The sequence below is a fragment of the Syngnathus typhle genome, linkage group LG1 (assembly GCF_033458585.1).
Source record: "Syngnathus typhle isolate RoL2023-S1 ecotype Sweden linkage group LG1, RoL_Styp_1.0, whole genome shotgun sequence".
Lineage (NCBI taxonomy): Eukaryota > Metazoa > Chordata > Actinopteri > Syngnathiformes > Syngnathidae > Syngnathus > Syngnathus typhle.
In genome coordinates, this window is record NC_083738.1 from 9,977,772 (window position 1) to 9,992,195 (window position 14,424).

General features: G+C 41.8%; 1 protein-coding gene across 7 annotated transcripts; it reads right to left on the minus strand.

Moving 5' to 3' along the window:
- Positions 1–1,033: 1,033 nt before the first annotated feature.
- arhgef37 (Rho guanine nucleotide exchange factor (GEF) 37) lies at positions 1,034–14,376 on the minus strand. 7 transcript variants are annotated; one of them, XM_061281339.1, is made up of 19 exons: positions 14,240–14,376; positions 13,763–13,826; positions 12,143–12,208; positions 11,658–11,832; positions 11,328–11,374; positions 10,433–10,463; positions 9,808–10,186; positions 8,541–8,670; positions 8,194–8,341; positions 7,927–8,126; positions 7,708–7,838; positions 6,489–6,593; positions 6,289–6,402; positions 6,041–6,210; positions 5,569–5,716; positions 5,361–5,489; positions 4,305–4,500; positions 3,932–4,119; positions 1,034–1,961 (listed from the first exon to the last, which is right to left on the minus strand). In XM_061281339.1, the coding sequence occupies exons 7-19, from the start codon at positions 10,171–10,173 to the stop codon at positions 1,746–1,748; spliced, it is 2,241 nt and encodes a 746-aa protein (XP_061137323.1). In that variant the 5' UTR covers positions 10,174–10,186; positions 10,433–10,463; positions 11,328–11,374; positions 11,658–11,832; positions 12,143–12,208; positions 13,763–13,826; positions 14,240–14,376; the 3' UTR covers positions 1,034–1,745. The 7 variants fall into 7 exon arrangements, with proteins under 7 accessions (XP_061137323.1, XP_061137316.1, XP_061137302.1 ...); XM_061281332.1 differs by having other exon boundaries at positions 10,433–10,531; XM_061281318.1 differs by having other exon boundaries at positions 11,328–11,377.
- Between the last annotated feature and the right edge of the window lie 48 nt (positions 14,377–14,424).

Sequence of the window (14,424 nt, forward strand, 5' to 3'; positions counted from 1 at the left end):
ATGTTATTAATATTCTCCGCATGCATCAGGGCGATAAAACAGAATGCAGAATCAAATTTTCACCTCTGTGTTTGCATTATTTGTAATACTTAAACTAGTTTTAGATTATTTGAATATTATATTTATTGGATTATTTCAAGTTTTGTGTGTTTCTATCGTGCAAAGTGGGAATTATGAATTACCCGGGAAACGAGGAATTTAAAGTTAGTCGTTCTGTATATGTGCCAGCCTGTGAGTATTGTCTGTCTACGTGTGTTGCTCTTCCGTTTGTGTTCATATATTGTTTGCAGGCCAATATGATTTTGTATGATTTGTTGTTAATAAGCGGAGTTATGTAGTTGTTTTAAATATACAGTGATCTGACATTGTATACATTTATTTAATTTGACAGTAAGCTTCAACTGGGAGTGACAAATAGTTTAGTGATAAATTGTTTACATTTGGCAAACTAATGTTCCTGTCTCGAGTTTGGTCTAGATTAGGTCTAAATTAAATCTGACGATTTTAAAAGAATTGCAAGTCAGTCACTCAAGTACTTCAAGGCATCACTATATTTACAATTTCAGTTCTACTAAATCCTGACATGTCTTTAGTGCACTAATGTAATAACATAAAAAAGTCCTTCTGAACAAAACGAAAACTATGATACAAAATCTTCAGCGTTTCCTTCATTTCACCGACATCTCACTGCAGTGTCTCTTCACAGTCATGTGGAAGGCATTGAGTGGTCATCTCCATTGCAAAAAACAGCATTAGGTCCTTCAGTGTCCACGCAGTGGCGCCATTGTAGCTGCTAGCTGGTTAACAACACACACAGCCCATCATCTCCAACAACTAACCACTGAGGATGGTTTGGGGGGCGGGGGGGGGGGGGGGGGTGGGGGGCGGGCGGGGGGGGCGGTTGGGTGCTACATAATGTTTTCCGAGCTTTTAACCACTGGCTGAATTTCAACAGAACCTCTCAGGACAGACAATCAAAATCAAAAAACAAATCAAGTTAGTCATAAACTAAGTGAAGTCAAGTGTTTAGAGCAAAAAAAGAAAAAAAAACAAGTAGCCCAGAACAGTTAACAGTTAAAACCAAGTCAAAAAGACTTGAGCAACAGTTATGTAAACATTTCAAGAATCACTCAAAAACCAAGTCAAGAATTAGCCTAAAAACAGTCAAAGATGAAGTTAAAAAAAACAAAGACTTTGTTCAAAAAGGTAACAACCAAAAAACAGGTAACAAGTAAAAACTCATGAATAGTCAAAAACAAAGTCAAAGAACCAATCGAAAGAATCCCCAAAAATAAGCAATAAATAGTCCAATCCAACTCGAAAACCAAGGCAAGAACCAGTTAAGAGTGAAGAAACAAATCAGAAATCATGACAGAACTTATCTAAAAGAGTCATAAAATGTCAAGAACAATATCTAAAACCAAGAAAACCTATTTACTTTTTTTTGACAGAATTTGACTTAATTGCTTACTACGTTTTTGAACGTTCTTTCGACTGGTTGACACAGTTACTTTTTTTTTTAACCTGGTTCTTGTCTGTATACATTAATTTGTATTTTGACTGCTAGACTTGGTTTTGCCTTTTCATTTTTTCTGTCGTGAACCCCCCCCCCCCCCCGCCGTGGTTCGATGAGTTGTAACCAGTGTTTTGTTTAGTGTGTGCAGCCAGTCTTTAACACACATCTATTTCTTTATGGTTGATGATGGCAGCTAACCTTTTGCACACGAGCGCCCACGGCAGATGTGCTAGCAGAATGGTTGGCAGGAGGTTAGCGCGCTCTGGATGGGGGCCACGGCCAGGTAGTTGGAGGGCACATAGCCCCTCTGCCGACCTCGCACCTCCACCAGGCTCCACTCACGGTTGCCCCGCTTGTCGTGAGGCTCTAGCACATGGACCGGGTCGCCTGCCGCCACAGAAACTTCGTGGTTCCCTCGTGCTGTGAAGCCATACATCGCAAACACCTATAGACACACCGGGCGGCAGTCAGTCGCAGCCACACGGTTGTGCGGCCTCAGCATGCAGGCGGGATAAAAAATATAGAAGACTACATTCGAAAAACAGCCGCAAGGTTGCTGGGATTCGGCATAGAGGAGAAAAAACAATTTTCCACCTGGGTGAACTGACCGGCCACAACTTCGCCAATGGCCCGCTGAATTTCAATTGCACCCCTCAAAAAAGGAAAGAATAACAATGAAGACGTAGTGGCCACAAGAGCTCCATATATTCAGAAGTAGCAACCAGAGGAAAAAACTATTCTTGCCATGACAAATTCAAAAGAACAGCAGCCCGATCAGAGCAAGGCTTGTTTACATCTTGCATATTAGTGAGAAATGCAAGTAAGTGTCTTTCATCCATACTACAGTTTTTGGTGTTAGCAACTTAGCATATTGGAGTGCTCCAGTGGGAATGCATTTGACTGTGCTGTACAAAAGTTAAATGGCTACTGATCAAGCTTTGGGATTTTGATTTTAGTTTATTCACGTATTTTTGGACAGTTTCTTTGTCTGGTTTTGAACTTCTGTGTTTATTCACAACATTGTTTCATGGTTGTTTAAATGTTTTTTTTTTTTTTTATTGCAATATATATTCTTTTTCTTCACTGTCAATGCCGTTTGACTTGTCTATGCAGCAATGTCCTTATTTTCTCCCTGATAGTGATGGCATGTTGCCAGGAAGTTAAGGCTCTCTCAAACATAACGCATTTGGGGTTAAATGAACGGCCCTGTTTCCTGAAATGAACTCTTCGTTGTCATTATCAAGGTCATGTGACCTCGAATTGTGCAAGTCTCTCATGAGAGAAAGCTCAGGGATGACTGGAGGAGGTCACCTGAACCTTCAGTCATTTTGACAGGCGATAAGGAAGTGCACTGCATCATACACACGCACGCACACACACACACAACATCAATCAATCACACACTAATGCACACACTCAGTAGTCACACTTCCTGGTGTTAGAGTCATTTCAGATTGCACCATATAAACACTATTATATCATGTTATAATTGTCAATATTATAATTAAATGTCATTGCTGAAGTCATGCTTTATTTATGGATTGTAAGTAGCTGGTGGGGTTTATTGACTCAAGTGCAGAGAGCCAGGCAACCGGCCGACTATTATGGGTATTATAAGAGGGATTTATTTGGATGTACGCGCTTCATAATAATAACTATTATTGATGTGGCTCTAGGCTTGTTTTTTTAGGGGGGGGGGCTGGTTTTACTATTTCAGACTTGTTATTGTTTGGTTCTTAAAGACCCTGTAAAGTAAATGTTTTTTACATAAGCGAAAATACGTAAGAATCATTACCATGAACCATTGTTACTCTTTTTCACTAGTTCAGTCTTACGGATTTTTTAAGGAATGGCAAAAACGGAGCCTGAAGACACACTTTGGCATGTGGCAAAAGTTGCCCCTCCCTCAGAAATTGAGCACCTTCGTTCACCTCAGACCTGTTGACAGACTTCCGTCTTACTTCAGTACTTAGTATTTGCTCTTGTGATGGGCGAGACCCAATACCAAATATTGGAATCAGTGCGGATACCAGTCTTAGTTCATAGTATCGATACTCGCAACAATGGTCGTTACCAGTATCGGCCGCCCGCTCGTGGTTTTACAATCAGAAGCCCCGAAATTAGAAGAATAGAAAATGACCATTCATTTCAGACTAATTTAAATCGCTTTTTTGGGATATAAAGGCATTTTTCAAAAGAAATACTGTGACTGTTTTTGTGGGAAATTTTATGTATCAAAAGTACTAGTCACTAGTGCTTGGTGTCAGTATCGGTGACTATTCAAGAACTCGTACTGCTAACAGCGCTCTATATTTTTGATGATCCATATAAGCTACCGCATATCGTCCTGCCATTTAAACAGCCGTAACTGACTTAACTGTACAGTAAAGGGCGTGTGAGGATGAGTGTGGTCACCTGTAAGCATGGCTGACTGAAAGCCAGCCGAGTGGCTGTTGCAGTCGTGTGTGGGAGTTCGGACGTGTACGAGTGTCTTCTGAAGCCACCGGTAACCTGCGGGAGGTTCAGATGGGGCGAGGGTGGAGGCTCCTCCTCGGCCTGGTGATAGCGGGTCAACTTGGAGGCCGGCGCATAGCCTCGTCTGTCTGCAGGGCACAAGCGCAACCACACTTATACTTACAGGTTATTAGACACAGCTTGATGCAACATGGGTGCGAGGTTCTGGTTTTGCTCCTGTTGACGGGGTTTTTGGAGGATAGCTCAGCTAGTTTTGACTTGGTTGTTCTACACTTGTTCTGGACTGGTTCTCAACCAGCACCCAACCACTCACCTCCAGCATCCACGAGCCATCTGCGTTTGTCTCCGCGGGTGTCTGCCTGACTGATGACGGCCACTAGTTCTCCCTTGGCGAGGTTGAGGTCCAGGTCTCGGCTGCCCACCACGGCGCTCAGCACCTGGTATATCTTGTCGGAACTGTGCTTGTTCGTCAACTGCTGGAGTCGCTGCTGCGAGGACGAGTTTAATGGCTGACCAAAGCAGATAGTAAAGATGGGGAGAAAAAATGTCATGTGATGTCATGCAGCTCGACCTACTGATCATCTTAGCCAATGAGATAGCGACTGAGCAGGAAAGATGATCGCGCCTTGTTTGGTTCACATTGAATTACAGTTTATAGTATTCACACGTCCAACGACTAAAGTCTCCTACTTACTTGTACTTCTGAAGCCATTCTAATTGCTTTCAATACATCAAGCTTGTTTTACATTTAGTCATATTACTTGTTCTTCATGTGGTTGCTGACTTGGTTCTTGGTGAGGTTTTTGACTTATTCCTTGACTAATTTTACTTGTCACCGACTTTGGTTTTTGACAGTTTTTAACTCGGTTATTCATTTTGACGAGCTTTAACGTTTTAGGTTTTCTTTTGCCAAATTTCTAGAAATTTTACTTTTTATTTTACCTCTTGCTTTTGACCTGGGTTTGACTTTTGTTCATGGTTCTTAAAAATGTTTTGAACTTGAATTCTTCACGTTTTACTTGTGTTTGACTTTGTTTTTTACTTTGGTTCTTCACTTTATTCAAAATGTTTGGAGAATAAACAAAACAATGCATAAACTAATTAATTAATATGACAATTTATAAAATTACTATACATGGAAAACATGTAGCTTAGAAGTTTTTTTTTTTTTTTTAACGAACTAGCACTTTTAAATTAGAAATTCCAAACATTTTGCCTATTGTCAAAACAACTCAAAAAGGAGAAGAGTAAGCAAGCTATCCTTGTTGGGTTAGGAAAGTGAAATATATAGGTCGGTCAAGGTAGCACTGTGGTAAATAGCAAACGAATAATAAAGCAGGTAAAAAAACATGTTGAGGTATGTACGGACCAGAGAGGAGGGCCGCAATAGCGTCTCTTCCACATTTTGACCCAAAGTATCCAGCCTCCTCGCCCCTTCGAGCACTGTCGTCTCAGCCCACTCCCAGAATGCAGCAGTGTTTAAAGAGCTGTGAGGAAGCTGGGTGGGAGATAAAAGGCATGGTAGGAACAAGTGAAAACAGCCATAAAAGATATTGGCTCCAATATGGGACTGGTACCTGTTGAGCGAAACTCTGGAAGAGCTGCTGCAAGTCAGAGGCAAGGTCTTTGTGGAGGCAGCTGAACGTTCCCAACATGCTCCAGATCATCTGCAACGCCAAGGTGTTGAACTTGGGAAGCTCGTTGAGCAGCAACGTGTTCATTGTCCTGCATTAAGAGTACCAGAATATTCCTGTTAGGACCCACATTTGTTTTAGTTAGCAACAAGAAATTTGCTAGGCATGTGAAAAAAAGTCTCAAGAATCCATGCCTGGCACGACAATGACATTTTGCCCATTTTCAGCATGTCCTAAAACGACATCCTCGCTAGTTGTCCTTAGCAAGATGAAATTTGGTAGGAAGGCAAGTTTATCTGAAATAGACCCCAGAAAAAACTTTCAATAATTGGTCATTGAAACGCATGATGGAGGGGAGGAGGAAGGGAGAAAGGCCATGACGTCATTTCTGTAACTAAAGCATGCCCGTTCTCACCTATACGTGTTGGCAATGGCCTGCTCGTCGTAGCTCAGGGAAGGTTTTGCCTCAATCACTTCATAGTCAAGTAGCTTGTGCAGCCTCTTACGGATCAAGTTCCTTGGGCCTGCCAGGAGGTCACGTAGTGCACACAAAGGTTTGTGGATCAACGTCCTCATCCTCTTTTCCTGCGTGGCAAACAGTGACCACGTCAGTTATCAATGATATATTGACGGGATTTTAGTTGATGCTGATTTATCACTCACAAATTCAGGCAGGATCCACTGTCTGAGTCCAGTGGTGATCTCCTTATAGCAAATGAGCACCTTCTCGCCATCCATGTCCAGGTCAAACTCCTCCGTTTTGCAGTCCAGGAAAGTCTGACCATCAAACAAAGAAGAAAGCGATGATGTTTTTGCACGTCAACTTATTCCAACGCCAAGTTGGTCCAGCAAGGTGTAGCTACCTGGAGGTGATGGAGGTAGAGCTCCACATTGTCCAGTAGCTGCAAGATGCCATGCTCAAGCACATTAAAGAAGTCCTCGAGTGCATCAAACTCCTCATCCACTAGCTGCAACAGAACACAAACAGTACGTACCAAAGGCTGTCACTATCAAATATTTCGACAATCGATTTTTCTATTGATTATACCAGGGAATAACAGAATAATCAGATACAATTATATTTGGAATGAAAGTCTATTACAAAACTTTTCCCCTTTTACTGTTTTACCAGCTAAATTACTGTTGCTGATTTGGTATTGTTTAGTGGTTAAAAAGAAGACTAAACAACAATATAATTGTTTCACAGAAGAGGAATTAATGTTGTACTCATAACTCATCGTTTTGATACTGATTCGGTTACTGGTGCGCTTTTCCTTTCCCAAAGTAAAAGCAGGTGTTTGGCTAGCTAACTTTCTTCATGAATGAGTACAAACGTTAATTAAAAATTGGTTGGTGGCCATGACTGTCTTGCTTCGTCTTCTTCTTTGTACATCTGTGGTCATCTTCTTGTTCTTCTTTGTCGTTTCCTCTCTTTTTTTTTTAACCACAAAGAAGAAATCCTGCAACAATCCGCTAGGATTGTACTTTCGGCTAAAGAAACAATTACAGTTAAGGTTAAATGATTTAAGACAATAAAAATAAATAATAATATAATTAATATTTGCCAATCTTTCATCAGCCTTGTCCCGCGGTCCATAGCTATGCAGCTGCTTACTATCTGGCGTATGCTCAACTGAATGTCTGACTCATCGGCACATTTGAACAACATTCTGAGTTTCCGAACAGAATGTTGCTCGAAAGTTCCATTGGGTTGTTCAGGGTGGCCCTTTAAAAAAAAATACATACACAATAAAATCCTTCTTCTTCAACAAGAAAAAAAACACTAACACTCATGAACACTCATTATATGTTCCTTGCATGAAATGAAGGAAATGTGTAGAAAGATCCTGGGGAAAAATCCGAAGTTAAGTCAAGTTGCCCAGTTTAGCGGAACGGTACTTGCTAATGTGTAACATTTATGCGCGTGAACAAAAAAGTACCGGAATGTTCTTTAGAAGGTTGTTGGACACCATTTTATCAAATCTCCCGGCCCCGATGGCTGACATGGAAGTTAAAAACTATAATTGTTTTTGCCGCACGGCCCACCGTCTATAGAGTGTGTTTGGTGCGTGAGCGTGTCACCTTGGGAACCATGCCTGTCTCGTGTTTGATGAACTGGCCGATCCTGGCTGTTTTCTTAGCGATGCTGTGCGAATTCAAGCGATTGATCTTGTCCATGATGCTCAGCGTTTCACTCTTTTTGTACTTGTCGGCTATGAGGACGCCAGGAACAAACAAAGAGCTCAAACTCATCCCGTCGGCTGATCTCAGATGTGCCGAGAACTTTTAAGAGCTTCTCACCGACTTCCCGGAAGCGCTTGAACTCGTTGATGTGACAGTTTATGGCGACGGAGGTGTGTGCCGTCTTTTCCAGCAGCGGGTACGCCGGGTGCTGTGTGTCCGTGTGCTTCTGGATTGTCTGCAGGAGGAGAGGGTAGCGGGCTATGCGCTGCACGGGCATCACCAGGAAGAAAGTCAGCGAGCTGGCGTTCACTTCAGGCCTGTGGAATCACATAAGTGAGGGCAGGGAGTCAGGAACCTTTGTCTTGTGAACGTTTCAAAACCTACGCTGATGTCTTGATGACGTTGACAATCTGGTCCCACAGCGCCTCCTTCTGTTTATAGGAGTTCTCCACCATGGTGACACGATTGTAGTTGGCTAGGTACTCCTTGTATGCTGCCTCGATATCAGAGGACAGGCTGAGGAACGCGTCACCTGTTGGAAAGTCAGACAAGGGGATTTTAAGGTGAGTTTGAGGTCCATGGATTGTCACAGTTAGAACTCAATTTTTCAATCGGAAAACCCACAGCCATGAATTCAACTACTATCCCCATGTCGTGTGTTTCAATAGTCCACAGATCAAGTGTGGTGTGAACATAAAAGCTGGCCAGAGGATAAAGGGGTTCCTACTTACACAGTGCCTCGAGGAAGAGCGGCTCTCCGGGCTGGAGCTGCTTCTGCTCTAGTAGACTAATCAGCCGACTGGACACGTCCATCACATCCTCCACATACAGGAACATGCTGTCTAAGTTAGCCAACGGAGGCTGTGACCGACACAATACAGAAAGACACACACTGTGAAACAACAAAAGGCCCACTCACTCATGTTGTGTTCACAAGACATTTTGGTATTTATTGGTGTGGTTCACTAAATTGTTTTGCCAACATCAGTTGTCAGTAGCATAATTACACTTTTAGAGGATTACATGGCCTTACTGAGGGCTTTAGCCAAATCCAAACCGCACCAAATTTAGCAAGCATTTGTATGCTGGTGAGAAAAGTTTGAATAAAAAAAAAAAAGTTCTGTAAAACTGGCCTATTAATCTCTCACTGGGCATCTCCCAATTATTTACCATACATTAGTTTAACAACATTTATAGTTGGCCAATAATAAGCTGTTCTTTCGATGTCATAAAGAAACAATGTGCGCCAAAGCTGCTGAGTCGGTCTGATGCGCAAACAGTTGGCCAGTGAGACAATGAACAATTTGTATTGTGCCCAGAAAACAAGCCCGGAACTTGAGCATTCAACAGTGCTACACAATGGCAACGTTGTCTAAATTAGGCCATTTTTCACCATTCACAATGTTTAGGACATTTCACTCGTCACGCCAGCTTATTTTCCAAGCATAACGCTATCCATGTACACTCGCTATGAATCCTGCTTGTTACTTTCTGTTTGAGCAGCACCCAATTCCTTATTTAGATTTTTTTCTGACAGTCGAAAAACAACTCCATCGTGTATTATCATTTCCATAAAGCCACATTCCATTACTCTTCACAACATCTTTCATTAGCTCCACTGTGATTAACAATCACACAGGTGGAGGAATCCAGCCAAGTGGCCGACGTGTTCTACTGGTTCGGATGTTTCCTACTTTTTTGTTACTATTTCTGCTCTGCCCTTGTTCGTATTGTAGTTCTAATAAAGTGTCCCAAAAGTCACTGTACACTTCCTTTTTTCTATTTTGTTTCGGGTATTATTGGGACCGACTGACATGAAGCTATCAGCACGTGACAACTTAGGTTTTGCAGGTTTTGTAGGCATATCATTGCCATGCTCATGGCTCACCAACTGACAGTAAAGCAGCTTTGCAAAAATGTTACCTGGCGAGATGTTTCTGCATTTTTGCCAAGCTTTATGGGCATCACGTTGCACCAACACATTTTGGTATGCTGTACCTGTAATTTTTGCAGGTTGCTCCTGATGGTGAAGGTGCTGATCTGCATCATTCTTAGGTAATTTCTCTCAGACTGCAACAGCTCCTGAACGGACAACAGCTGCCTCTGTGCATCCCTTTCCTTTGCTGCCTTCTCCTCCTCCGCCATCTTGTCCACCTCCTCCACTAAAGAAATGGTCACATCTGCACTCTTCTCCTCTTCATCCTCTCCAAATGCATCGTCCTCTAGATCCTTCTCTTCCTGAATCTTTCCCTCTTCCGGTGATGGCTTGCTCAGGGAGAGGTTCTTCTTAGCGCCCAGAGACCGAGAGGGATTAAAGATTGTGCGAGGTAAGGGCACAGGCGGAGGCATCCTCGGCACCTCCATGATGGAGATCACTCTATTGGAGTACAATAAAATAACACGTTTATTGATATGGTAGCACAGGGTACAAAGTCTGTTTAATTATAGACAACAGGTACAATTGTGTGGTGTGGCTTAGCTTTGATTAGCGCATAGAGAGGGGCGGGCGGGAGCCACAGGTGACGAGGTTTTGTTGTTATTGTTGGATGCACAAAGGGAAGCAGCAGTCGCTAAGGTTTTGTCATGGAAGTGGGAAGCTAGAACGATTAGGAGCTTAACTCACCAGGAGCCCGAGCGAGACGTTGACAAAGCATCTGCGGACGCACCGCTGAGACAATTAGTACTGCGACGGCTGCGGAACGACGAGCGCGGTGACTCGAATCTAATGCGCGAATGAATCATAAGACATTTTAGGAAATCACAATCATGTAAATCATTTCAAGCATCTATTAGCTCAACACTGTGATTTCTCATCACGACATGTCCCGTAAATCGCTGTTACTTTGGAATAACATTGATCAACTAGTCATCATAAGCAACCTTGTCACTTTAATCAACAAGTTTTGAGCCAGCTTTCACAAGTAGGAGTTCATCTATTAATTCTGATTCAACCCTGGATTAGGGTTTTAAATAAAGCTTGGCAATTCAAATGAAGCAAGGCTGGGTTGCAGTTTGAAAGTGTGGTTTCATGCTAGCATCAAGTGTTTCAAATGACATTTTCAAGCCAGGGTGAGGGTTGACGGGCATTAGTTAAGGTTTCTAAGTAATTCCAGAAAACTGATTCTGCTGGCAATGCTCAATCTTAAATTCATTCCAAAAAGCTTGATCGTTCTCAGCAAACGAATAGTGATCTTATTTGTCTTTTAACACTAAATAATACAATAAGCGGTTCAAAAAATTACGTGTTAATGTTGTAACACAAATTTAAAAATTTGCCTCTCCAGCTAATAACAAAGCTTTGTCAGCAACAGTTTCACCCCGTATCAAATTGTCGGTATTATTTCCTATTAGGGAAAACTCTGTCCATTTCTATCATGCATATTAGTTGCATTCTATCTTATTCTTCTTTTCTATCTTACTCTGTCATCCCAATGTGGCTCCATGTGGAGGAGTCCAGCAAACATACAATGCAAAAGTACTTTCTCATACTCAAAATACAAAGCAACAATGACACAAACCTTATGAAGAAGACTTTTCAGCGTAGCTGTGATGATTCTCAATTCTGCTGCTGTATGGAAAACACAAGGGCGCACAAGCTCATTTAAGTTTCTCCACTGACTCACACACAAAAATACACACTCACAGAATGGCCTCATGTGGCACGAGTGTGTGAGTGTTGATTCACCACAGTGTGTGTGTGCGGGGGGATGGGAGTGGAAAGGAGGTTGGGCCGGCTGTTTGGTAGAGGAAAACAGGAGGGACACCCCCCCACACACATCCACACATTCATGCACAATAAGCTGATTGACTGCAGCAGCCAGCAGCAGGGAAGAGGAAGTGACACTCACCCTGACACAAACTGGATTCGCTGACAGCTCCTCAGAGCAGCTGAGGACCAATCAGAACGTCTGCCGTCCCAGCCTCTCCGGCCAGCAAGGGTCTAATTAAACGTCAGAGTCCCCTGGGGAAGACAAAAGCATGGCGGGACGTCCCATATTCTCCCAATCGGCCAGTCATGTTGTTCTGCAGAGAGACAATATCAATAAGATTTATAACAGCAGAAAAAATGTGTGTAAAAAAAAAAAAAAAAATCACTCTTTTCTGTCGGTCTTTGGTGACTGTACGCTAACATAAAATTGTCACAGAGTGTAATCCAAAACTGATGGTCAGTTTTTACGTCAGTGTTTTCAGTCTAAATGCCTCTTTTATTGTTTTCATCATCAGCTGGTAAGGTACTCTGATGTCACTTTCTGAGCCAATCATTCCATTAATCAATCTTCCATTAATAACTGGCAAGAGGAGTGATTGTGCACATGCATTTTTTTATTTTTACCTTGGGGCTTACAGCGCTGCCTTGAGATAAGAGTGACTTCTTTTAAGACACAAGCGTAGTTCAGTTCTGTGGGGAAAGATGTTTTGGGTTAAAAATGCTGCGACTTAAAAGTGTGCTCAAAAACCAAATGAAGCTCATATCTCAAGACATTATATTTATTTCCATTGTGCAAGGTGGTGGTTATCCGTCCATCCATCCATCCATTTTCTATACCGCTTGTCCCCACGGGGGTCGCGGGCCTGCCGGAGCCTATCCCAGCAGTCATCGGGCAGTAGGCGGGGGACACCCTGAACTGATTGCCAGCCAATCGCAGGGCAAACAGAGACAAACAACCATCCGCACTCGCACTCACACCTAGGGGCAAATTTAGAGTGCTCAATCGACCTACCAAGCCTGTTTTTGGGATGTGGGAGGAAACCGGAGTGCCCGGAGAAAACCCACGCCAGCACGGGGAGAACACGGAAACTCCACACAGGGATGGAACCGAACCCACACCCTCCGAACTGTGAGACGGACGTGCTAACCAGTGCGCCAGTGGTGGTTATATTGAATAATTTGTGAGAAGAGCTATCACACGATCAGATGATGTGTACATCTGTAAATGTGAAGTGGTTGATTTAATTTATTGTTTGAATAATAATAAATACAAATAATAAATCATAATAAAAGTTTTAAAAAGGTGCCTACACATTCCGCATATGACATGTAGTACTTAAATATGACAGTCACCGCTGCTGCCAAGCCAACAGAGGCACGCTAATGTTAACTTGTGCATTTATTTTTCTCATTTGTCACTGTGAGCATCACAAAGACAATGATGAATGCACTCAACCAGCGAGCTAGGAACGAGCAGCGACTGTCTTGGAAGCAGAACTAAACCATTGTACCTAGAATAGTTCATGGGTGGTATTGCTACAAGCAGTACTTGGTAGAAAGTGGCTCTTGTCAGTCGAGTCAAGTTGTTTCAGAGAGAAAGGGACATGTCTATTTGGTCAATGCCATATTGCCTGATGAAAGTCATGGTCTTGAGACAAGGAAGGAATTAGTAATCGTGCCGGAGAGCTCGAAATGCTGCAGGACGACATTCCTGAAGCTGACAACTTGTCAGTGCTGATTTTAGCTCAGTTAAAGGCTAAACGCCCTTAAGACAAAAACTTTAGCATTACTTGACAACTCACTACCATATATTCAACTTCGGTTCCGTTAACTGTACATTCAGGAAGTGTTTAGCACACATCAAAAAGTAGTTTTTTTTAAACGACAATGTGTCCTTCAGTAATTTTATGAAAGTTAGATATTAATATACGAGAAAAAAAGGAGAACTATATTGAGAATAAACTTTAGCTTTTTAGTAATATTACAAAAATAAAGTTGTGAATAATGCCAAATGAAAAAAGATATATATTATAAATTGAAACTTTACTGAATTTTACTATTAAAATATAAAGGATAAAGTTGCAAATGCAATATTATTAAGGTTCTATCATCATCATCATCATCATCTTATATAATGAATTTGTTCTCACAGCATTCTCCATTGTTTCCACACAAAAAAATATATTATCATGACATTATCACCTTTTTTTTGTCTTAACAGTTCAAGTTTATTGTATCAGATACCTGTCAATTTAAAGGGTTCTTCTCTCAAATGGTTTCTCCTGAGGAAGATTGACGGCAGCTCCGGCTGTAGAAAAATAGAAAACACATTTGGTATTTTGCAAACCCAACCATATTGTCATTGGAATCGTTAAGAACACCATTGAGTTAAATGTCATTAGAATCTGAGAATTGTGCGTAGATTCTACGCCATAGAATGACCAACAAGGAACAGGTGCACAACACAACAACAGATCACTCAAGTGTCAACTACAAGAAACAACACAAAACAGCATACTGGGGTTTAAAAAATATATACATACTTTAAAACCATAAAATACTGAGATGTATCAACGATGACTGACATGTTTCTATTTCTATTAAAAAAAAAAAATCAACGCAAGCAAATTCTGTTAGCTTGAGTACCGAAAGCAGCGTCGTTTGTCTATAAAACTGTGCGGAAAGAGCGTTTATGTCAAAGATTAAAACCATTTTTGTTACCTCGTCTTGGTTGTTCTCTCCAAGTATAAAATCCTCGGCTCTTGTTGTCACTCAGAAGTCGCTCGCAGTCGCGCACTTCATCGGTCAATCACGCAGCACGCCTGTCAAACTCGCGAGACTACCTGGCAAATGGGATGTCTGGTCAATAAAACCACTGACTAAAATGTGTTCAATAACATTTCAAT